This window comes from Heterodontus francisci, chromosome 5 (assembly GCF_036365525.1).
Source record: "Heterodontus francisci isolate sHetFra1 chromosome 5, sHetFra1.hap1, whole genome shotgun sequence".
Lineage (NCBI taxonomy): Eukaryota > Metazoa > Chordata > Chondrichthyes > Heterodontiformes > Heterodontidae > Heterodontus > Heterodontus francisci.
Genome location: NC_090375.1, coordinates 115,671,149 through 115,693,962, shown reverse-complemented (window position 1 = coordinate 115,693,962; position 22,814 = coordinate 115,671,149). Strand labels below are relative to the sequence as shown.

At 43.1% G+C, this 22,814-nt stretch overlaps 1 protein-coding gene across 11 annotated transcripts in view; it reads right to left on the bottom strand.

The window, feature by feature from the left end:
- LOC137370017 (centrosome and spindle pole-associated protein 1) overlaps window positions 1-22,814 on the bottom strand; it is a 302,437-nt gene that overhangs the window by 228,174 nt on the left and 51,449 nt on the right. For all 11 annotated transcript variants that reach the window (XM_068031956.1, XM_068031948.1, XM_068031947.1 and 8 more), the window contains 4 exons: window positions 22,051-22,168; window positions 21,341-21,444; window positions 20,300-20,380; window positions 1,294-1,392 (listed from right to left, as the gene is read on the bottom strand). In XM_068031956.1, coding sequence (XP_067888057.1) covers window positions 1,294-1,392; window positions 20,300-20,380; window positions 21,341-21,444; window positions 22,051-22,168 — 402 coding nt within the window. The remainder of the gene's footprint in view (window positions 1-1,293; window positions 1,393-20,299; window positions 20,381-21,340; window positions 21,445-22,050; window positions 22,169-22,814) is intronic.

Sequence of the window (22,814 nt, the reverse complement as noted above, 5' to 3'; positions counted from 1 at the left end):
CTCTATCATGTCCCCTCTCAGCCTCCTTCGCTCCAGGGAAAACAGACCCAGCCTATCCAATCTCTCTTTATAACTCAAGCCCTCCAAACCAGGCAACATCCTTGTGAATCTTTTCTGCACCCTCTCTGGCTTAATCACATCTTTCCTGTAGTGCGGTGACTAGAACTGCACACAGTACTCCAAATGTTCAGTTCTGAACAGTTGTTTTGCAGATTGAAGGAAAGTATACAATGATGACCCCAAGGGTCGGTATTACGACAACTGCTCCTTCCAACATATACTAATGACCTGAACTTAGGTATACAGGGCATAATTTCAAAGTTTGCAGATAATAGAAAACTTAAAAATGCAGAAAACAGTGAGAATAGCAGCAGACTTCAGGAGAATACGAACATATTAGTGAACTGGGCAAATAAAATTTAATGCCGAGAAAAGCAAAGTGTTGCAATTTGGAAGGAAATGAGAAGAGGTAATATGAACTAAACTATACCATTTAAAAGAGGATGTAGGAACAGAAACCTTGGGGTTTAAGTGCATAAAGTTTGGAAGGTGGAAGGACAAGTAGAGAAGGCTGTTCAAAAAAAAAAAGCCTGGCTTTACAAATTGAGACAAGAGTACAAAAGCAAGGAAATTACGCTAAACCTTTATGAATCACTAGTTAGGCCTTAGCTGGAATATTGTGTTCAATTCTGGGTACCACACTTTAGGAAGGATGTCAAGCATTTAGAGAGGATGCAGAGGAGATTTACTGGAATGCTACCAGAAATTAGATACTTTAGTAATGTGGAGAGATTGGAGAAGTTAGAATTGTTCATTTTAGAGCAGAGAAGGTAATGGGGAGATTTAATAGAAGTGTTCAAAATGTTTCCACTGGTAGGACAGTCAGTAACCAAAGGACATGGATTTATGGTAATTGGCAAAACAACCAAAGAGGAGTTGAGAAGATTTTCTTCCAAACACGCACACAATGATCTGGAATGCACTGCCAGAAAGGGTGGTGAAAGCAGATTCAATAGTACTTTTCAAAAGGGAATTGGATGAATACTGGAAAAGGAAACAATTTGCAGAGCTATGGAGAAAGAACAGCATAGTGGATCTAACTGGATAGCTCTTTCAAAGAGCCGGCACAGGCACAATGGATCAAATGATCTACTTCTGTGCTGCATGATTCTATATATACAAATAACATATTTTTAGTAAGATACCATAAACCATATTTTCTGATTTGATATTGATGTTACTTCCTGCCAAATTATCATGATTATTTTCTGTTCAATCCAGAAATAAAATCACCTTCGGTATCCACCTGCCATTTCTTCTTAATTGGTCATATTTGTCCTGCTCCCGAAGAAATTGATTGTACTCTTGGTTTCTTTCATTTCTCAGTCTCTCCTGAAATAACATTCAAACCATGTATTACTGAATCTGCTAATTCAGAAAGATGAATGACAAATGGCATAGTTGACACAACACTGCAGATCCACAATCAGCATTTCAAGGCAACAGGGGAAGTCAGTGAGGTACTGGGTTGTACAGCTAGGACACTTCATAATTGTGGAAATCATAGTACTTGTCTTATAAAAGGCTTTGGTATGGCTGCAGTTAGAATATGGTGTGCAGTTTTATTCCTCTGGCATGGGCAGAGATATAAGGGCCTTGAGAAAGTCCAGAGTGAGGCACTTAGAATGATACCTAGTCTTAGAGCTCTTCTTTCTCAGAACAGGCTCAAGGAACTGGGACTTTTGCCATTGGAGAAGTATAGACCTTAAGGAGATATGTTCGACGTTATTAAAATGATGAAATTACTAAACTCTGTTTGGTTGAATTGATTACTTGAGATAGATAGGGAAGAAAAACATCAGTATAAAACACAAAACAAAAGAGAAAAGTTAGATGAGATGATAAGATATATTTCTTTTCAAAATCATCAACCTCTGGAACATATTAACAAAAAGTAGGCTCCTGGCCTAAAGTTTATCTGGTTTTGTTGCATCTCCCAGGAGATCGCATGGCTGGGGAGGGGATTTGGGAATTTGATGATGCACGTATGCTGTACCATGTCTGGATGAGCTACAGTTGATAGACAAACTCATTTTACTTTTTCATAAGTTCGTAATTTGGAAATTACATTTGTTTCCCCCTCCTGCACAAAAAAGGAAATTCTGCTATTGGGTTGAGCCTCTTTGCAGCAGTTAACAAAGCAACAGTGTGGGAAGCTTCATGAACTCTGGTCCTGGGAGGAGGGTCTCAGGGTGGGGCTCTGGTCCTGGGAGGAGGGTCTCAGGGTGGGGGGGGGGGGGGGGGGGAGAGGGGCTGAAATATTATTGGACAGATTTCAAACCCAAAATTCACCTGATTGGCAAGCTGAAGTTCTGTAACAAATTTTATTTTTTAACTATGTGCCCTGAGGTGAAGGTGAAGCTGAAAAGATTTTTGTGAAGTATTTCAATTCCTTATTTTCTTGATATTCATTTTATTGGTAGCTTGATGGATAGTTTTCATACCTCATTGGTATTTGCTTATTGCTTGGCAGCAGCACCACAATTAGCATATGGTAACGATTACTTACCTCTGCTGAGTATGCGGCCCGCCGCCTCACCACCGATACTGCCAGATTTTTTGTAGAATGGGCGGCCGTCACGTGCTGTCCCATTCACAATCTGAAAAGCCGACGGGTCCTCACTTTGCATTACGGGAGGAGGGAGGGGGGATACACAGGGGTCTAACTCTGCATTCTGGAAGGGAGGAGAGAGGCGGGGATACACAGGGGTCTAACTCTGCATTCTTAAAGGGAGGAGGGAGGGAGGATATGCAGTGGTCTAACTCTGCATTCTTAAAGGAAGGAGGGAAGCGGGATACACAGGGGTCGCACTCTGCATTCTGAAAAAGAGGGGGTCTGGGATTACTGGAGGGAAAGCTGTGCTGGCATGAAGGGAGGTACCATGTACCATCCCTCCGTTAACAGTGTACACTCTGTGTTTGTGAGGGGGAAATGGCACACTAGGCACCATGTTTGCACACTAGGCACCCTGTTTGTGGGGAGGGTGCCAGAACGGGCAGGAACATTAAGGAGTTATGGATGGTGGGGGCAATCGATTCAGCTGGTTGGATCGATGCCATGGCACGCCACATAGTTGATCCAGGAAAGCAGCTGATGTACCCGTCAACACCAATCCATGCCCTGTTAGGAACCTTCGAATACATGCACGGTTCAACTTTATTTATCACATGGAAATAGGTATGGCTCATCCTACATTGTGTGTTCCTCTGCACATGAGGATCTGTACGCGCCAGAGGCAATATCAACAGGCAGGTGTGATCCACGTAGAGGCCCCCGGTTGGGGGCAGCAGCCCCCAAGGGGAGCCCACCATTTCAGTTGCCGTGCATCCACAGGCCCCAAATGACATGCCATCAAATGTCAGAGCACCAGTGTAAGAGGAGATTGCGCATATAGAGAGGGTGGTGACACGTCTCTGTGTCCTGCTCAAGGATGACCTGCAGCCCATGGGCTCCGGTGGACATCCCATGCCTTTGTTCCTCATAGTGGCAGAAGTTCTCAAGCCTGAAGCCTCTGCAGCCTTTTAGGGGCCCACCAGACACCTTTGTGGGTTCACACAGTCAGCAGTGCACCACTGCATCATGGAGGTCACCAATGCCCTGCACCAGAGGGCCAATGAGGATGTCCGCTTCAGGACGGACTCACATAGCCAGGCCCAGAGGGCCATTGGTTCTGGCACCATTGCCAGAAAACCATAGGTTGTAATGTTCACAGACTGCGCTCATGTAGCCATCAGGCCTATTGCCAGGCTACCACCTGCAGACATCACCATTAAAGGAGCTCTCTCAATCTAGGTGAAGCTGGTATGTGAACACCGCAGATGCTTGCAGCGAATGTGTGACTGCTTCTCAGACAGCTGCCATGACACCCGAGTCTTGCGCCAGTCCCAGCTGCCACCGCTGTTCACTGAACTGGCTCAGATGGAGGGGTGGCTTCTTGGCGATAAGGGCTATCCTTTGCAGACATGGCTCCCGACACCGGTGAGACTCCACCACTGCTGCAGAGGATACATACAACGCCAGCCACTGAGCTACATGAGCCACCATTGAGCAGGAGATCAGCATGCTGAAAGAGCGCCTCTAATGCCTGGATGGATAGGGTGATACCCTGTACTAGGGGCCGAAAAGGCCAGCTCCTTTCTTTACTGCTCTGTACGAGTACACACTCAATAGGCCGGGCATGATGAGGAGAGATGTCAACAGGATTCCTCCTCGGACTATGAGGACACTGAGTACCTACAACATGAAAGACACAAGGGAGGGCAGATGGCACCCAGGCTCTGCACGAAGGGCTAGCAGTGAGCTAGGGATGTACGGAAGTGGCTTATCAGATAAAGGCTGTCTGCTCCCTAGGAACCGACATGAGCTCTGCAAGCCACACATCACCCTTGCTTACCTGTGCACCAGTCCCCATCTGCAGCATCCCTGTGTAAACCATTAGAGGCAGCAGCTGACTGAGCCAATGTCCATGTCACTGCATCCGTGGAGATGCTCATGTGTAATGGTGGCATGGCAATGATGTTATTGCATACGTTGGCTCTTCTGAAGGGCCAACGGTGCAAAGGGATGTGACATTGGTGCTACGTGCTGGCACACATCATTTGCACAGAGAAAAGGGCACACATGTTGGTGAGGAACATTTAGTGAAAGACGTTTTACATTGCTGTGACAACCGTGCATTCCCATTTGTGTCAATGTGTTCTCTGTAAACGTCTGTAATACTTTTTATGGTCTATTTAAGTCTCGCGTCCTGGAATGTGCAAATTTAAGATTATTCATCCAGGTGCAGCACACCTACAAGAAGGAATGTTACACTTGAGTGGGAGAAGAGGATCGCGACTTCACAGGACACTGGGACACATCATACCATGTGACCTCTAAGTATGTGGCAGCAAAGTGGAAAGTGCTGGGGTCACTCAGCAGGTCAGGCAGCATCTGTGGAGAGAGAAACAGAGTTAACTTTCATGTCAGTGAACTTGGACAAGTTAACTCTGCTTCTCTCTCCACAGATGCCGCCTAACATGCTGGATTTCTACAGCACTTTCTGTTTTGCTGCCAGATTGACAGCAGCCCCACTCTTCAGCAGTCAGGTAAGTATTCTTTGACAGCTGTCAGGAAGCAGGTGCTGGGGCGCTTAAAATAGGGCCCCAGCACCTGCTGCACAGCTGCCAAAGGGTTCCTCACTGCACCGAATGTCTCACCTCTCCCCACATAATATCGGGGGGGGGGAGGGGGGGCGGCTCAGCGCATTGATGCTAATGTTCCCCCGCGTATAATATCGCGGGAGCTCTGCAGCAGCCGCTAAATGCGGGCAGCCTGCTGATTTGAAAGTGCGCCGTCGTGCAGCGCAGTGCCCTAATAAAATTCAGCTCTGTCTGTGTGCCTTTAAGACTTTTTAAACCAGTGCACCTTTAAGGGAGAGAAGATTCTGGAAATTCTGGAGACACAGTATATCACAGCTGCATTTTTGGTTACCCGGAGCAACAGCAGCAGAGAGAGGTGTCACATGGTACGATGTGTCCATTTGACTGTGTGTGGAGCTGGCAGGGGCCAGTCTAAACCAGTTGGTTCTGACAGTCTATTCTAGTGAGGTGATCTGAAGAAAGCAGCTGTTTTATTCTCTCTCAAGAAAAATTCTACAAAGCTACAAGCCAAGTTAATTCCCTGAGTAAGGAAGAAAAGCTTTTCTTTTTCAACAAATTATTTGTATTGCTGTGCTCATTGTTGAAAGAACTGTTTAATGCGACTACAGCCAAACTAAATGCCTATCAAGAACAGAGTATTTTCATCAAATCCGATTGAAGACTTCGAGTGAACTTCAATTATCTCTCAGAAGATCTCATTCACTGGGAACATAAAACACAAAAATTTACTTATTTGTTTTATTCTTAAGAGACAGCTAATTTTTAAAAACTCTACCTTTAAAATCGGACCACTGTTATTTTTGAATGTCTGTGCGTGAATGCGGGAGTTAGATTAAATTAAGAAGTTATAAGGTCTTTATACATAGGTTTATCTTAATAGTGTGTCATGCAGGCCCCCACCTGCCAAGAATAATGCACACATTATTTCGCCACATGAACATTAAAACGTAAATTGCTGCTGGGAAGAAAAGAGGGCCTATTACAAGGAATTGCCAGGCCCCTCGATGGAAAGACTTTTTTTGCAATAATAACAGACAGTACTTGGAATGGACAAAGGGGCCACTTCCTGCTCCAATTTAATCCACACTGAACTTCTGATTACCAGACGTTGAAGGTGGAGAGGCTAACATTCCAGGTTAACTGCTAAGATGGCCGAAAACACAAACAGACGTGGTCAGGCCAGTTTAGTCACATGACGAACTGACTTGGAGTTTTTTTTTTAATTTGAACGTGCCACAGGGAATTTGAACACAGAAAGCTGTTTTCTCCTGAACTGAAAAGATCTCTCTCCTGTCTGCTCCCATCTCTTTCTCACGGAACTCAAGACCCATTGAAGACACGTGAACCCCAAGAGAGAAAAGTCTCCGACAGTGAACAAGGTTTAAAAATACTGGGCCCCAACAAAAAGCAAGACTACTTACAATCAAAGACTACAGCGAGCTCGAAGCACAGCAATTGCCTCAAACTTTTTACTTTATTTTTCTTCTGCTCTTTTCTGTCTCCATTTGCATGTGCGTATCGCATATGCCTGTTAGCATAGGTGTTAACCGAATTAGAGTTTAAGTTTAAGGTTTAACAAATTTAACTTTTCTCCTTTAAACCTAAGAAATCCTGTTTATGCTCATTTCTTTGCCTTATATTTGGAAAATGGTGAACAAATTACCAAGTGATTCCTGACAGCACAGCCGGCGGCGGATGTCATCAGACAGCGCCAAGCAGCGTGCATGCGCAAACGGGCTCCTGCCCTTGGCGCGTGCATGGCGTTCCACATTGCCAGGACTGGTTGGCGCATGCGCAGATGACATCATGTAACGCAAGGAAGCGGGGAGAGAGCGTGGGGGAAGTGGGGAAAGAGTGGGGTGGGGGAAGCGGGGAGACAGCATCCGCCACTCTTCCTCCCTCTGACTGCAGGCCACTCGCTCCCCCCATCCCTCCGCTCTCTCCAGCCGCTCGTTCCCAGCTAGCCCCCCCAGCCCCGCCCCGCCCCCCCCACCCCCACCCCAGCCACTCGCTCCCCGCTCCCCACCACCACCGCTCCCGCTCTCTCCGGCTTCTCCGGCCATTGTGTGCTGCCATGGATTTATGTTGGCTTTCTGTGATTATTTGAGCAGCTCCATCTTTAGTCCTGGCAGCTGCCTGAACGGCGCCAACTAGTGGTTGCGCTGTCAGCAAATGCAGCCTTAAAATTAAACCCTGTTACAATAAGACCACATGAAGACAGTAAAAGACCCCTAGACACCTTTCACACCTGGTCGTAACAAGTGTTTTAAGATTTAGGCTTTCAATAAATAGTTAATTTGTTGCTGTCTAAAGATACCTGGTTGGTCTGCTTCATTCTAGGGATACTAGAGTGTTTAATTTGGCTGTTTTTCCAATTTGAAGGTTTAATAATATGCTGCAACCTGTGGAGCAACGGGACTGAATTAACAGTGCGTTGCTCCCACCGTGGTCGTAACACTACACTTCTGCTTTGTACCATCTTTACATTCAAATAACTCAAAGCAAAGTTAGATTCTAGATAAAGCATCTGCAATTACATGATGTTTGCCCACAATGTGATAGGGCTGTAATAGTAAACCCCATCGGAATAGTCCAGTATTCCGGTTTGTAAATTTTTGGCAAAGTTTATTACCAAATCAGCCAACTGTAATTTTCTAAACAGAGCTTCTAGTTGTTCCAAGTGGTCCTTCCAAGTGTCACTGTATACCACCACATCATGAAGGTAAACTACACAGTTAGGAACACTGGCTACCACTTGGTTCATTAGTCTCATTTAGCTGGGGGATTTCTTTAGCCCGATTGGCATCACTCGGCATTGGGAAAGACCGTCTGGTGTGTCAAAGGCCGATATTTCTTTAGTTCAGGGTGTTAAAGGAACTTACCAGTATCCCTTTAACAAATCTTTTTTGTAAGAAACGTGGCACTGCCCACTCTGTCAATACAGTCTTCCAAGCGAGGAATTGGGTAGGAGTCTGCCTTTGTTGCTACGTTAACCTTTCTGTAGTTTATATAGAGTCTCGTTGAACTATCAGGTTTAGGCACTAATACCCCTGGGGAACTCCAGCTGCTTTGACTGGATTCAATTAGGTGGTTTTCCAGCATGTATTGGATTTCTGCTTTCACCTGGGCCTGTTTCTCTGGACTTAAGCGGTAAGGATGCTGTTTTATAGGAAAGGATTCCCCTTTCAGTGCAGCAGCTTTTTCGGGAGCAGCGTGTGAGCGAGTGAGCAGCTGGGAAAGTCAGTTTGAAAGTAAATTTAATTTCCTTTTGTTTTTCGGCGGAGGCCAGGGGGCTGCTGGGTAAGTAAAACACTATATATTTGGGCGGTTTAAAATAACTTTCCTTTCAGTGCAGCAGCTTTTTCGGGAGCAGCGTGTGAGCAGCTGGGAAAGTCAGTTTGAAAGTAAATTTAATTTCCTTTTGTTTTTCGGCGGAGGCCAAGGGGCTGCTAGGTAAGTAAAACACTATATATTTGGGCGGTTTAAAATAACTTTCCTTTCAGTGCAGCAGCTTTTTCGGGAGCAGCGTGTGAGCAGCTGGGAAAGTCAGTTTGAAAGTAAATTTAATTTCCTTTTGTTTTTCGGCGGAGGCCAGGGGGCTGCTGGGTAAGTAAAACACTATATATTTGGGCGGTTTAAAATAACTTTCCTTTCAGTGCAGCAGCTTTTTCGGGAGCAGCGAGTGAGCAGCTGGGAAAGTCAGTTTGAAAGTAAATTTAATTTCCTTTTGTTTTTCGGCGGAGGCCAGGGGGCTGCTGGGTAAGTAAAACACTATATATTTGGGCGGTTTAAAATAACTTTCCTTTCAGTGCAGCAGCTTTTTCGGGAGCAGCGTGTGAGCAGCTGGGAAAGTCAGTTTGAAAGTAAATTTAATTTCCTTTTGTTTTTCGGCGGAGGCCAGGGGGCTGCTGGGTAAGTAAAACACTATATATTTGGGCGGTTTAAAATAACTTTCCTTTCAGTGCAGCAGCTTTTTCGGGAGCAGCGAGTGAGCAGCTGGGAAAGTCAGTTTGAAAGTAAATTTAATTTCCTTTTGTTTTTCGGCGGAGGCCAGGGGGCTGCTGGGTAAGTAAAACACTATATATTTGGGCGGTTTAAAATAACTTTCCTTTCAGTGCAGCAGCTTTTTCGGGAGCAGCGTGTGAGCAGCTGGGAAAGTCAGTTTGAAAGTAAATTTAATTTCCTTTTGTTTTTCGGCGGAGACCAGGGGGCTGCTGGGTAAGTAAAACACTATATATTTGGGCGGTTTAAAATAACTTTCCTTTCAGTGCAGCAGCTTTTTCGGGAGCAGCGTGTGAGCAGCTGGGAAAGTCAGTTTGAAAGTAAATTTAATTTCCTTTTGTTTTTCGGCGGAGGCCAGGGGGCTGCTGGGTAAGTAAAACACTATATATTTGGGCGGTTTAAAATAACTTTCCTTTCAGTGCAGCAGCTTTTTCGGGAGCAGCGTGTGAGCAGCTGGGAAAGTCAGTTTGAAAGTAAATTTAATTTCCTTTTGTTTTTCGGCGGAGGCCAGGGGGCTGCTGGGTAAGTAAAACACTATATATTTGGGCGGTTTCTGAACCCGAGACACCACACTTGTAGTGTCTTCCACCCGCCCTCCTCCTCTAACCAAAAAAAAAAAGGACTCGGTGGGGTGTTTATAAGGTAAGGCTTTTTCGATTTCTCTGGTTTTATTGTGATTGGTAAAAACTTTTCGTTCCTTGTTCATTTAACTAAGTTTAAACTTAAGATTAAAAATAGCAGGAGATCTCAGACCCGTATCATGCTCCTCTTGCTCAATGTGGGAGCTCAGGGACATGGCTGATGACCCTGACTCCTTCACGTGCAGGAAGTGTGTCCAGCTGCAGCTCTTGTTAGACCGCATGACGGCTCTCGAGCTGCGGATGGACTCACTTTGGAGCATGCGTGATGCTGAGGAGGTCGTGGATAGCACGTTTAGTGAATTGGTCACACCGCAGATTAAGATTGCTGAGGGAGAAAGGGAATGGGTGACCAAAAGGCAGAGAAAGAGCAGGAAGGCAGCGCAGGAGTCCCCTGCGGTCATCTCCCTCCAAAACAAGTATACCGTTTTGGATACTGTTGAGGGAGATGGCTCACCAGGGGAAGGCAGCAGTAGCCAGGTCCATAGCACCGTGGCTGGCTCTGCTGCTCAGAAGGGCGGGAAAAAGAGTGGAAGGGCTATAGTCGTAGGGGATTCGATTGTAAGGGGAGTAGATAGGCGGTTCTGTGGTCGAAAACGAGGCTCCCGAATGGTATGTTGCCTCCCAGGTGCACGGGTCAGGGACGTCTCAGATCGGCTGCAGAACATTCTAAAGGGGGAGGGTGAACAGCCAGTTGTCATTGTGCACATAGGCACTAATGATATAGGTAAAAAACGGGATGAGGTCCTACAAGCTGAGTTTAGGGAGTTAGGAGCCAAGTTAAAAAGTAGGACCTCAGAGGTAGTAATCTCAGGATTACTACCAGTGCCACGTGATAGTCAGAGTAAAAATGAAAGAATAGTCAGGATGAATGCGTGGCTTGAGAGATGGTGCAGGAAGGAGGGGTTCAGATTTTTGGGACATTGGGACCGGTTCTGGGGGAGGTGGGACTATTACAAATTGGACGGTCTACACCTGGGCCGGACTGGAACCAATGTCCTTGGAGGTGCTTTTGCTAACGCTGTTGGGGAGGGTTTAAACTAATGTGGCAGGGGGATGGGAACCAATTGAGGTCAGTTGACAGTGAGGAGGTAGTAACAAAAGCCTGTAAGGAACTAGAAAATGAAGTCAGTGTGACTAAGGGGAAGAGCAGGCAGGGAGCAGATGATGAATATAAAGGGACTGGTGGTCTGAGGTGCATTTGTTTTTAATGCAAGAAGTGTAGTTGGTAAGGCAGATGAACTTAGGGCTTGGATTAGTACCTGGGAGTATGATGTTATTGCTATTACTGAGACTTGGTTGAGGGAAGGGCATGATTGGCAACTAAATATCCCAGGATATCGATGCTTCAGGCGGGATAGAGAGGGAGGTAAAAGGGGTGGAGGAGTTGCATTACTGGTCAAAGAGGATATCACAGCTGTGCTGAAGGAGGGCACTATGGAGGACTCGAGCAGTGAGGCAATATGGACAGAACTCAGAAATAGGAAGGGTGCGGTAACAATGTTGGGGCTGTACTACAGGCCTCCCAACAGCGAGCGTGAGATAGAGGTACAAATATGTAAACAGATTATGGAAAGATGTAGGAGCAACAGGGTGGTGGTGATAGGAGATTTTAATTTTCCCAACATTGACTGGGATTCGCTTAATGTCAGAGGTCCAGATGGAGCAGAATTTGTAAGGAGCATCCACGAGGGTTTTCTAGAGCAGTATGTAAATAGTCCAACTCGGGAAGGGGCCATACTGGACCTGGTGTTGGGGAATGAGCCCGGCCAGGTTGTTGAAGTTTCAGTAGGGGACTACTTTGGGAATAGTGATCACAATTCCGTAAGCTTTAAAATACTCATGGACAAAGACGAGAGTGGTCCTAAAGGAAGAGTGCTAAATTGGGGGAAGGCCAACTATACCAAAATTTGGCAGGAGCTGGGAAATGTAGATTGGGAGCAGCTGTTTGAAGGTAAATCCACATTTGATATGTGGGAGGCTTTTAAAGAGAGGTTGATTAGCTTGCAGGAGAGACATGTTCCTGTGAAAATGAGGGATAGAAATGGCAAGATTAGGGAACCATGGATGACAGGTGAAATTGTGAGACTAGCTAAGAGGAAAAAGGAAGCATACATAAGGTCTAGGCGGCTGATGAAAGACGAAGCTTTGAAAGAATATCGGGAATGTTGGACCAATCTGAAACGAGGAATTAAGAGGGCTAAAAGGGGTCATGAAATATCTTTAGCAAACAGGGTTAAGGAAAATCCCAAAGCCTTTTATTCATATATAAGGAGAAAGAGGGTAACTAGAGAAAGGATTGGCCCACTAAAGGACAAAGGAGGAAAGTTATGCGTGGAGTCAGAGAAAATGGGTGAGATTCTAAACGAGTACTTTGCATCGGTATTCACCGAGGAGAGGGACATGACGGATGTTGAGGTTAGGAACAGATGTTTGATTACTCTAGGTCAAGTCGGCATAAGGAGGGAGGAAGTGTTGGGTATTCTAAAGGGCATTAAGGTGGACAAGTCCCCAGGTCCGGATGGGATCTATCCCAGGTTACTGAGGGAAGCGAGAGAGGAAATAGCTGGGGCCTTAACAGATATCTTTGCAGCATCCTTAAACACGGGTGAGGTCCCGGAGGACTGGAGAATTGCTAATGTTGTCCCCTTGTTTAAGAAGGGTAGCAGGGATAATCCAGGTAATTATAGACCGGTGAGCCTGACGTCAGTGGTAGGGAAGCTGCTGGAGAAGATACTGAGGGATAGGATCTATTCCCATTTGGAAGAAAATGGGCTCATCAGTGATAGGCAACATGGTTTTGTGCAGGGAAGGTCATGTCTTACCAACTTAATAGAATTCTTTGAGGAAGTGACAAAGTTGATTGATGACGGAAGGGCTGTCGATGTCATATACATGGACTTCAGTAAGGCGTTTGATAAGGTTCCCCATGGCAGGCTGATGGAGAAAGTGAAGGCGCTTGGGGTCCAAGGTGTACTAGCTAGATGGATAAAGAACTGGCTGGGCAACAGGAGACAGAGAGTAGCAGTAGAAGGGAGTTTCTCAAAATGGAGACGTGTGACCAGTGGTGTTCCACAGGGATCCGTGCTGGGACCACTGTTGTTTGTGATATACATTAATGATTTGGAGGAAAGTATAGGTGGACTGATTAGCAAATTTGCAGACGACACTAAGATTGGTGGAGTAGCAGATAGTGAAGGGGACTGTCAGAGAATACAGCAGAATATAGATAGATTGGAGAGTTGGGCAGAGAAATGGCAGATGGAGTTCAATCAGGGCAAATGCGAGGTGATGCATTTTGGAAGATCCAATTCAAGAGTGAACTATACAGTAAATGGAAAAGTCCTGGGGAAAATTGATGTCCAGAGAGATTTGGGTGTTCAGGTCCACTGTTCCCTGAAGGTGGCAACGCAGGTAAATAGAGTGGTCAAGAAGGCATACGGCATGCTTTCCTTCATCGGACGGGGCATTGAGTACAAGAGTTGGCAGGTCATGTTACAGTTGTATAGGACTTTGGTTCGGCCACATTTGGAATACTGCGTACAGTTCTGGTCGCCACATTATCAAAAGGATGTGGATGCTTTGGAAAGGGTGCAGAGGAGGTTCACCAGGATGTTGCCTGGTATGGAGGGCGCTAGCTATGAAGAGAGGTTGAGTAGATTAGGATTATTTTCATTAGAAAGACGGAGGTTGAGGGGGGACCTGATTGAGGTGTACAAAATCATGAGAGGTATAGACAGGGTGGATAGCAAGAAGCTTTTTCCCAGAGTGGGGGTTTCAATTACTAGAGGACACGAGTTCAAAGTGAAAGGGGAAAAGTTTAGGGGGGATATGCGTGGAAAGTTCTTTACGCAGAGGGTGGTGGGCACCTGGAACGCATTGCCAGCGGAGGTGGTAGATGCGGGCACGATGGAGTCTTTTAAGATGTATCTAGACAGATACATGAATGGGCAGGAAGAAAAGAGATACAGAAGCTTAGAAAATAGGCGACATGTTTAGAGAGAGGATCTGGATCGGCGCAGGCTTGGAGGGCCGAAGGGCCTGTTCCTGTGCTGTAATTATCTTTGTTCTTTGTTCTACATCCACATCATGCATGGTTAAGGTTGTACATCCTGGCTAAGCCCTACAGACTTTAAATGCTGTGAGTAGCCTTGTTAGGTCTTCTCATTATTTTGCATCTAAATATGAAAGCATAGTGTCCAATCTCCCTAACAATTCAGTATTAGCTAACCAGATAGTAGGAGGTTCAATTTGAGAATTGTCTAGGCCTCTTTCTGCCTCATCCTCACTATCCCTTTCATCCTTCACTGTCCCTACTACCTAACATACCTGTGCTTGCTTATCCTCCTCCTGGCGATAATATTGTTTCAACAAATTGATATGACACAACAGATTCTTTTTCCGGCGATCTGGAGTGTCAATTAAATAATTTACTTCACCAACTCTCTTGACCACTTTATACGGACCAATGAACCGTGTTTTCAGCGGTTCACCCTGTAAAGGCAGTAATATAACACCTCATCCCCTGGTTAAAATGTTCGGGTCTTGGCATGCTTGTCTATCCATTTCTTCATAGTTGTTTGGGAAGCTTTAAGGTGTTCCTGAGCTACTTTGCAATCTTTTGTGAGCCGTTCCCGGAATACGGATACATAATCTAGAAGATTCGTCCCTCCGTTCGCAAAACCTTTCTTTAGTTTTAGAGGACCTCTATCTCATGTCAGTAATCTAATTCAAAAGGACTAAAACCAGCAGACTCATTCGGTGAACCCCTAGTGGCAAACAAAAGAAATTCTCGCCCTTTATCCCAATCATGGGGATATTCATGACAGTATGCCCTGATCACTGTTTTGAAGGACAGATGGTACCTTTCTAATGCTCCTTGTGTCTGTGGGTGGTATGCTGAAGACCTTAACTGAGTTATACCCAAATTACCCAGAAATTCCTGAAAAATTTTAGACATAACATTGGAACCTTGATCCAACTGAATCACAATCTGTAATCCATTTCGACTGAAGAACTGGATTAACTTCTCTACCACTACCTCAGCTGAAATTGTTCTCAAGGGAATGGCCTCTGGGAACCGAGTAGCCATATCCATGATAGTGAGTATATATTGGTGTCCTGCTTTTGTTTGCGGTAAAGGTCGTACACAGTCCACCAACACCCTACCAAATGGCTCTCCAAAAACTGGCATGGCAATTAGAGGTGCTGATTTTATTGCAGGTTGCGGTTTTCCCACAATCTGGCACCTATGGCATGTTTTATAAAACTTATAAAGACCGGACCAGTAGAAATGTTGACTTATAGGTGATTTGGTCTTCCGGATCCCCACATGTCCCGCTATAGGAATTTCATGGGCTACGCCTAATAGTTCCTGGCAATACTTTGGCGGTACCACTAACTGATGAACTACCATTCCATTCTTCATCTGCAGGTCTGTGAGGAGGTTCCCACTTCCTCATCAGAATCCCATTTTTAATATAGTAGCTTTCTGGAAATCCGTTTGCCTCAGCTTCTATTAGAGCTGATTGTGCCACTTTAACTCTGGATCGGCTAGCTGAGCTTTGATCACAGAAGCCTTATTAAACATTTCCTTTGGGTTATCCAAATCCCCAAAGAAAGTTTCAGATATTCGGCTATTTGACTGTGGTGCCAATTTTACCTCTGACAAAGGAATGTATTTAGCCATTGCTCGGGTTGGTACACATGAAGGAAAAGTTCCTGCAATCTTTTCTTGTAACTATTCTGTCTCTTTAACTTCACTTGGTTTTTCTGTGACTACTGAAGAAGCTACTACCTTTGCTCCAGCCAAATCATTCCCCAGGAGGTCAACTCCATCCACTGGCAAACTATGGACAACTCCTACAGTTACCATTCCAGACATTAGGTCACATGCTAGGTGCACCCGATACAAAGGTACAGGTATACATTCCCCGCTGATACCACTCATTAAAACCTTGGCATTCAGTACACTCTCTGGTGGAAAAGTTATGTCTTTCCCCAGCAAAAGAGTTTGGGTGGCTCCTGTATCCCTAAGTATAATTATAGGTTTACCTGCTTCACTTGAGGGATAAGAAGTTACTTTTCCTTTTGACAAGAGTTCCCTATAACTCTCAGGTATTTTATTCACAACCACTGCACTCACAGTGGTTTTTGTATTTAACCTTGCTAGTCAGAGCTACAGCCTGATCTGCTGTACTCTCAGTCAGGGCCCCTTTCTCTGCATTGGCTTTGTGTACCCCAGTAAGTCCCATTAGTTTACCCTGCAAATTCCAGCATTGCACACAAAGGTGTCCCACCTTGCGATAATGGTAACAGTTAGGCTTGCGGACCTCACTTCTACCCTCAGCATCTTCCTTTCTGGCCTGAGGAGATGATCTTGGGGCATTCCCAGCTGTCCCTTCGTGTCCCCAACTACTTGCCTTCCTTTCATCCTCCCAACTTCTATCCTTCTTGGGTTTGTGGGGTGACAGAAAAGGATTTGGACTTATAAACAAGCTCATAATCATCAGCAATTTCCACTGTCCGTCTGGCCATTGAAACCTTCTGGTTCTCTACATGGGTTCTTACCAATGGAGGGAGTGAATTTTTAAATTCTTCCAGGAGAATTAGTTCCCTAAAGTTCTTATATGTGGCCTCTACCTTTAGTGCCTGCACTCAACAATAAAAATTAATTTGCTTTACCCTCTCAAATTCTATGTAAGTCTGCCAAGACAATTTCCAGAGGTTTCGAAATTTCCGTCAGTAAGTTTCAGGAACCAACTCATTCGCAACAAGAACAGTCTTTTTTGCCATCTCAGTCTGCAGACGCCTCCTTGGAAAGCATGGCATAAACGTCATGAGCTCTGCCCATCAACCAGCTTTGCATAAGTAGTGTCCAGCTTGCCTTTGGGAAACTTCATCTGTTTGGTTATCTTTTCAAAAGAAATGAAAAAGGCCTCTACGTCCCTTTCCTCAAGCTTGGGAAGGGCTTGCACAAATTTACTCAGCTCTCCACTGGGTCCTGAGCTGCAGTCAGATCTTTCCTCATCAGAACTTTCACTGGAGTCAAGACAACCCCCTTTTTCTTAGTTCCATCTTTTTTAATTTGAATTCCCTTCCTTCTCTTTCTCTTTCAAATTCTAGTTCAAGATTTTTTCATTGTCAATTGTTTTTCCTGCTAAAGTTTTCTCATTTCTTTTTATTTTTCTTTGTTAAGCTTAAGTTTTTCCATTTCCTCTTCCTGCTCAAGCTGCTTCATCTGTAACTGAATCTTAGCTATTCAACTGCACTACCTCTGATTTGCTTTTTTCTTCCAATTTCAAATGGTGTGCTATTACTTCAATTACATCTGTTTTCTTAGCTCCTGGTTTTAACTCGAACACCAACAGTTATGCCAAATCCTTTAGTCTAACTAAGGTTAAGTTTCTCAAATCATTTAAGGATACATCCTCCTTCTCCAGAAAGCCTTCAGCAATTGATAGAGACATTCTGGTAGAGTAAACTTTAATCTATTGCACAAGAAACCTTTTTTTTCTTTTCCTCTTTTCAATTATTATTACCCCACTTACAATTGTATGTCGTTGTCATTGGGTTATCCCGCAATGAGCCCCCAATTATATGTTACGACCAAGGCGGGAGGAGTGCACTGTCTATTCTAGTTCCACTTCTCCACAGGTCACAACATATATTTATATTTTTCCCACTTACCGATACAGTCAATTATAGACTCTATTTTTATCCCAGCATAAAACACACCAACCAGGTTTCTTTAATAAACAACAAAATTATCATTTTATTATAAAACAACTCGTAACCTGTAATGAAGCAACGCATCAACACACAGGTCGAAATATAAAAGTCCCCGTCGTAACGTAACGCACGCACGCACACCAGTAAACCAAACAAATGAAGAGATTTACTCTTTCGAGCTCCAGTACCAAAAAAAATAAAAACATGCTTGGGCCAAAACACTTGCTAATTCTTGAAGAAAAAAAGAGAAGATATGAAAAGATGTCACGAGTCCTTATTGGTTTGGCGTCCCAAATACAAATAGACATCTGACACTGGGATCTTCTTAGAATAGTTCTTGGCAGGAAACATTGAAGATCAGTTTGGGCAGGCCTTCCAGGGAAAATGCAGTAACAGGAGTTTCAGACAGTTTCTTACACTTGCTTCTTAGCTTCTCAAGAGATGGGAAACTGGCAGGCTTTTTCAAAGAGCTGGAAAAGACTGAGCTGGATTTTGCTCTCTTGGCAAGTTTTCTCCAACTGTCTTTTCAAACCATTGTCCATATCCCAACTCACTAACCAAAACATCTCAGGAGCCAAGCCTCCTGACCCCTATAAATTCTGACCTCTCACTTCTCTGTAAACATCTTCCCCAAGTCAAAAACAACCCCTGTTGGGTAATTACTTAAAAGACCGGTGCCTTCCAGTAACTGTTTACAGTCCAGACCTCTCAGTGACCCTTGTAAAAAAAAAAAAAAAAAAATCCATGGACTCCTTTTCAGTTTTAAACCACAAATCTTCAAAATTTAACAAAAAAAAGGAAGCACTCGTAACACTTGTCACAGAAGAAAACTCTGCTCTGCCACAATAACTTCAGTTGTGATCTGCTACTGTTTACTGAGTGAGATTTAAGTCAAACAGATGCAACTGTGAAACATACTTAGCATGCGTGACAAAATGCGAAATTCCAAAGTGTGACTTTGAGATGCAACACAATTGCAGTAGCCACAAGGCATATCAAGTACATAAACCTATTTGCACCATCTGATCTCCAGAATATTTCTCATAAGTCAGAACATAGATTTAATAGGAAAAGAATATATCATGTGATGCACACGTTGAGGGAGAACTATATATACCTTGTCTGTACTGTATTATTTACTTAAAAAAGGACATTGTGAATGAATCCCAAGTTCATGCACATGCAAAGGCAATTAGATAGTGTTTCCGTTGCTCAAGAAACTCTTCTGTGAACTGTAAACCTACAGCTCTTCAACAAATTCAGGAGATACTAACAGGAAATTATATTTTTCATAAAACCTATTTCAGTAAGAAAATAATCTCTCAAATTTCAGTCATGATGTGTAATGCCTGAACTTAAAACAATATATAATAGTTAAATATTCAAAATGTCACTGCTTTGGCTAGAAATGAGATTATTTTAATGAATGTTGAATACAAGTTCCTAGAATACGTGATTAGAATATGGAATTTCCTACACATACAGTAGCAGTGTAAATAGCATAGATGCAGTTAAAGGGAAGCTAGATAAATACATGAGGGAGAAAGGAATAGGAAGTTATGCTGATATGGTTAGATGAAATAGGATGGAAGGAGATTCATGTGCAGCATTAACACCAGCATAGGCCAGTTGGGCCAAATAACCTGTTTCAGTGCTGGAAGTTCTATGCAAATTCTATGTAATGTATATAGGGGTTCAAGCTGGATAACTAGGATAATAAGAATGAAAATTTTCAATCAAAGTTGGGGCCTTAAAATTTGATGTGGATTGTTTTACATATCTAAGATGTGAAATATGCTGGATTGATGTGATGAGACAAGATCTCAACCTTGAAAAAACATCAGCCGTCTTCAAGAACTCAGCCAGATAGGAAATTCTGAAGGAATGTCCAAGAAACTTCAATACCATTGTGATTAGTGTGGCTGCGAAGTGTTGGGCAGACATGAAAAACATATCTTAAAGATTCAGAAATACATATATATATATTTCTGATGGCAGCAATGTGATTTAAGAGATTATATACACCACCAACAGCAGTTCTGGAGTCACATGTCAGCATGAAAGAAAAGAGATATCCTTAAATGAGTGTGTCTGGCAACTCTAGTGAAGAAAGTACCTTGGTAGATGAGACATGCGCTACTGAGCCATATTGAGATATGTAAATAACTACCATTTCAGTACAGGCAAACTGTTAAAAACCATCCAGGATAAAAATGGATTAACATCTTATGAACAATTTGAAATCTGAGATGAATGAGGCTATGCAAATATACAATACGTAAATAGTTAAAAGTTTCATTGTTCAATCATAACCACTTTTTTAAGTCTAAAAAGCATTTGTTAGTGTTAATTTTGATCAAAACTTAGTCTCAGGTGGTAATGCTTAATTCATCAGGGATATAAACAGGAGGATGAGAACATCAAATTCAAGACAGTCAGGACTGGGAGTCAAGAAATATCAGCATGAGCTAGGTGTGGAATAGGGTACAGGCAGCAGAGTTTTGGATGAGCTGATGTTTACAGAGGGTTGGTTACAGACCATGATACATACAACGTTCTTAAGGGCCTGTGTTCAGAAGGAGTGCTTGAACAACATTCCCTCAATGCAAGCTCGACATTGTATGCCAATCTCTAACAATGTCATCGCAACTTAAATATTATTTATTCAGTTACTATATTAAAAAAGTTTACATTGCATTAAGTACCAACTTGATTTATGTACTTACCTTTGCTGATTTTCTTTCAGAGATGGGAAGTGAAAGCCTCTCAGTTTTTAATTCCAGCTCCCTTACAGTCCTGGAATTTTTCTGTAAGAAGAGGTTAAAATCAATTTTAAAAGCATAATTCCTTTCTTTGATTACCCTATTAGGTCAATGATTCACAAGCTCTTTGGAATCCAACCAAAAAAGGTACAGCTTTTGATAGTCAGCTATCAATACTAGCACAAAGTATACATAAAAAAATGGAAGTTCAAATTGATGGCATTGTCACGCTCCTGCATTCTTGTTTCCAACTTACACCCAATCCATTTTGCTTCATACTTTCTCTCACACTCTCTCACTACTGCCTCTGCCCCTTGCTTTTTTTCCATCTTCACTACCACGTGTCTCTTTCTCCAGAACATCCTTTTTTCAAACAGTGTCTCCTCCCCTTCTTAATGATTTATATTTGTCTCTCTCTGTCGTTCTTCACTGCACTCCCTATCTAGTCAATGTGGCACCATGAGGGCCGAGAAGCTCTTTCAGGCCTCTTTGTCATTGGTGGCAGAGAAGAAACAATAACTTTCAGCAATAAATGCTACATATAAGTTTTAAAAGAATATCGAAGCTCTCTCAATGGTTCAGCAGAGTACTGAAGCTGAAGGTTTGAGAATCTATGCTATTCACAGACCTCATTCTGGTGAATGGGAGGTTGAAAGAGAGAGTGAGAGAAAGGAACTCCTACTCCTGAATACCTGTAATCACTGCTCAAAATATACACATGGGGTTAGGTAAGGAGAGATCAAGCTCAATTGTGAATCTCCTCTTCCTTTCCCACATCCACCTCATCTCTCCCCCCACTTAATTAGCCTAGCAACACTCAACATTTAGTTTCTAGAATGGACAAGAGAAGGATGGGAGTATAAAAATCACAATTTTTTTTTTTAAACAGGAGTTAACATGTTTTCAAAATAGGGGTGGAGAAAAAGCCAGAGAACCTTAAGTTGTTCCATCTTTTTTGCTGTCTACACTTTGAGACTGGCACAAAGCATCATTGCAAGACTCTACCTCTGCCATGTAGCGTCTGTAGTCTTGTCTAAGTTCCTCCTTCAATTTCTGTTTCTTCTGATCATATTCTAATCCAAGTGGCAGACTTAACCCATAGTTTTCTTCTGAAAATAGAGTGTTTTAAAAAGAGATATAATTTCAGTGTGTTTTTGTTGCCTACTCCTGCTTTTGAGCAAAATAACATGCAAACAAGGATTTCAAAATATCTCTTTAAATCATGCACCTCAGGATTGAAGGCTGATAACATCAAATAAAATAATGCTGAGCAAATAATAAACATTTCCATCAAAAGCACTTAAATGTTAAGGAAGTGATAAACCCAAAATGTAACAAGGATATAAAATCCGGATGAACTGTAAAATTAATGATCTAAAGTAAGTGGAATTTAAGTACAATTCACATATGGAGGATCAACAGCAGTGTGAACTAGTTCAGCCAAACATTTTGTTTCTGTGTTGTAATTTCAATGCAATGCTATGTAATCATGTTGCTGAATTTAACCAGCTTACATTTAAATAGCTAACCCACATTGTTTATGTACACAAGGAAAAGAGGGATCTCAGTAAAGACCAGAGATTCTGCCTGGGGCATTCCTGTTCAGAACAGCTCAATCCAACACCAGAAACTACATTTACCCATTGAGCCATGGTGGAGAGGGTAGAGTTATTTGTATAATCCTAACATGTTGCATGTTACAAACTGCACTGTACCTTCATATCTGCCAGTTTGTAGATTTTCTTTCATAGACTGAATGTCTGGAAGGATATTTCCTTTAGCTATGGAGTCTGCAGCATGATAGGTCTTACTGAATGGTTCTGAAGATTTTGTCTGGAAAAAAGTCAAGTTATAGAAATATCAACTGAAATTGTCTCAAACTATTTATATCAGGAAGACATTGTAAATTGTATATGAATTGTATGCAGGTGTGGGCATCAACTGGGGAGTCACTTGCGCTCCTATAAATAGGAACAGACTGAAACTGGGGTTGTTGGGTTAGGAGGTCCATGTTTGCAATGCAAATAAAAGCTCATCAAAATGTGTAAAGATTGGCTCCAGCTCTATCCTTCACTGCCAGGCTTTCTGGAATATGGTAGCAGAGAATGGGTGCCCAAAGTTGAAGGTTGGAAACTAAGAATAAAATAATTTCAGGCAGAAAACTAAAATCCCAGTGGCTATTGTGGAAAATGGCAGAAAGCAAGTTTAATTGCAGGTTATGATTACCCTCCAATATTCTTGGAGTCCAAACCATATGATCAGTGGAAGAATGAAGTGGATATGTGGACATGGTTTATGACCCAATCAAAGAGAAAACAAGGTATGGTCTTGGTGTTGTCGCTTCCTGCAAGGAGTAAAATCAGAAGTAAACTATTTTATGAGATTAATGCCCATCAGTTGTATAGTTTTGAAGGTTTGGACCTTGTATCAGAATCCTTGGTGAAATCTACAAGAAAGATAATCTGCTAAATGCCTATGA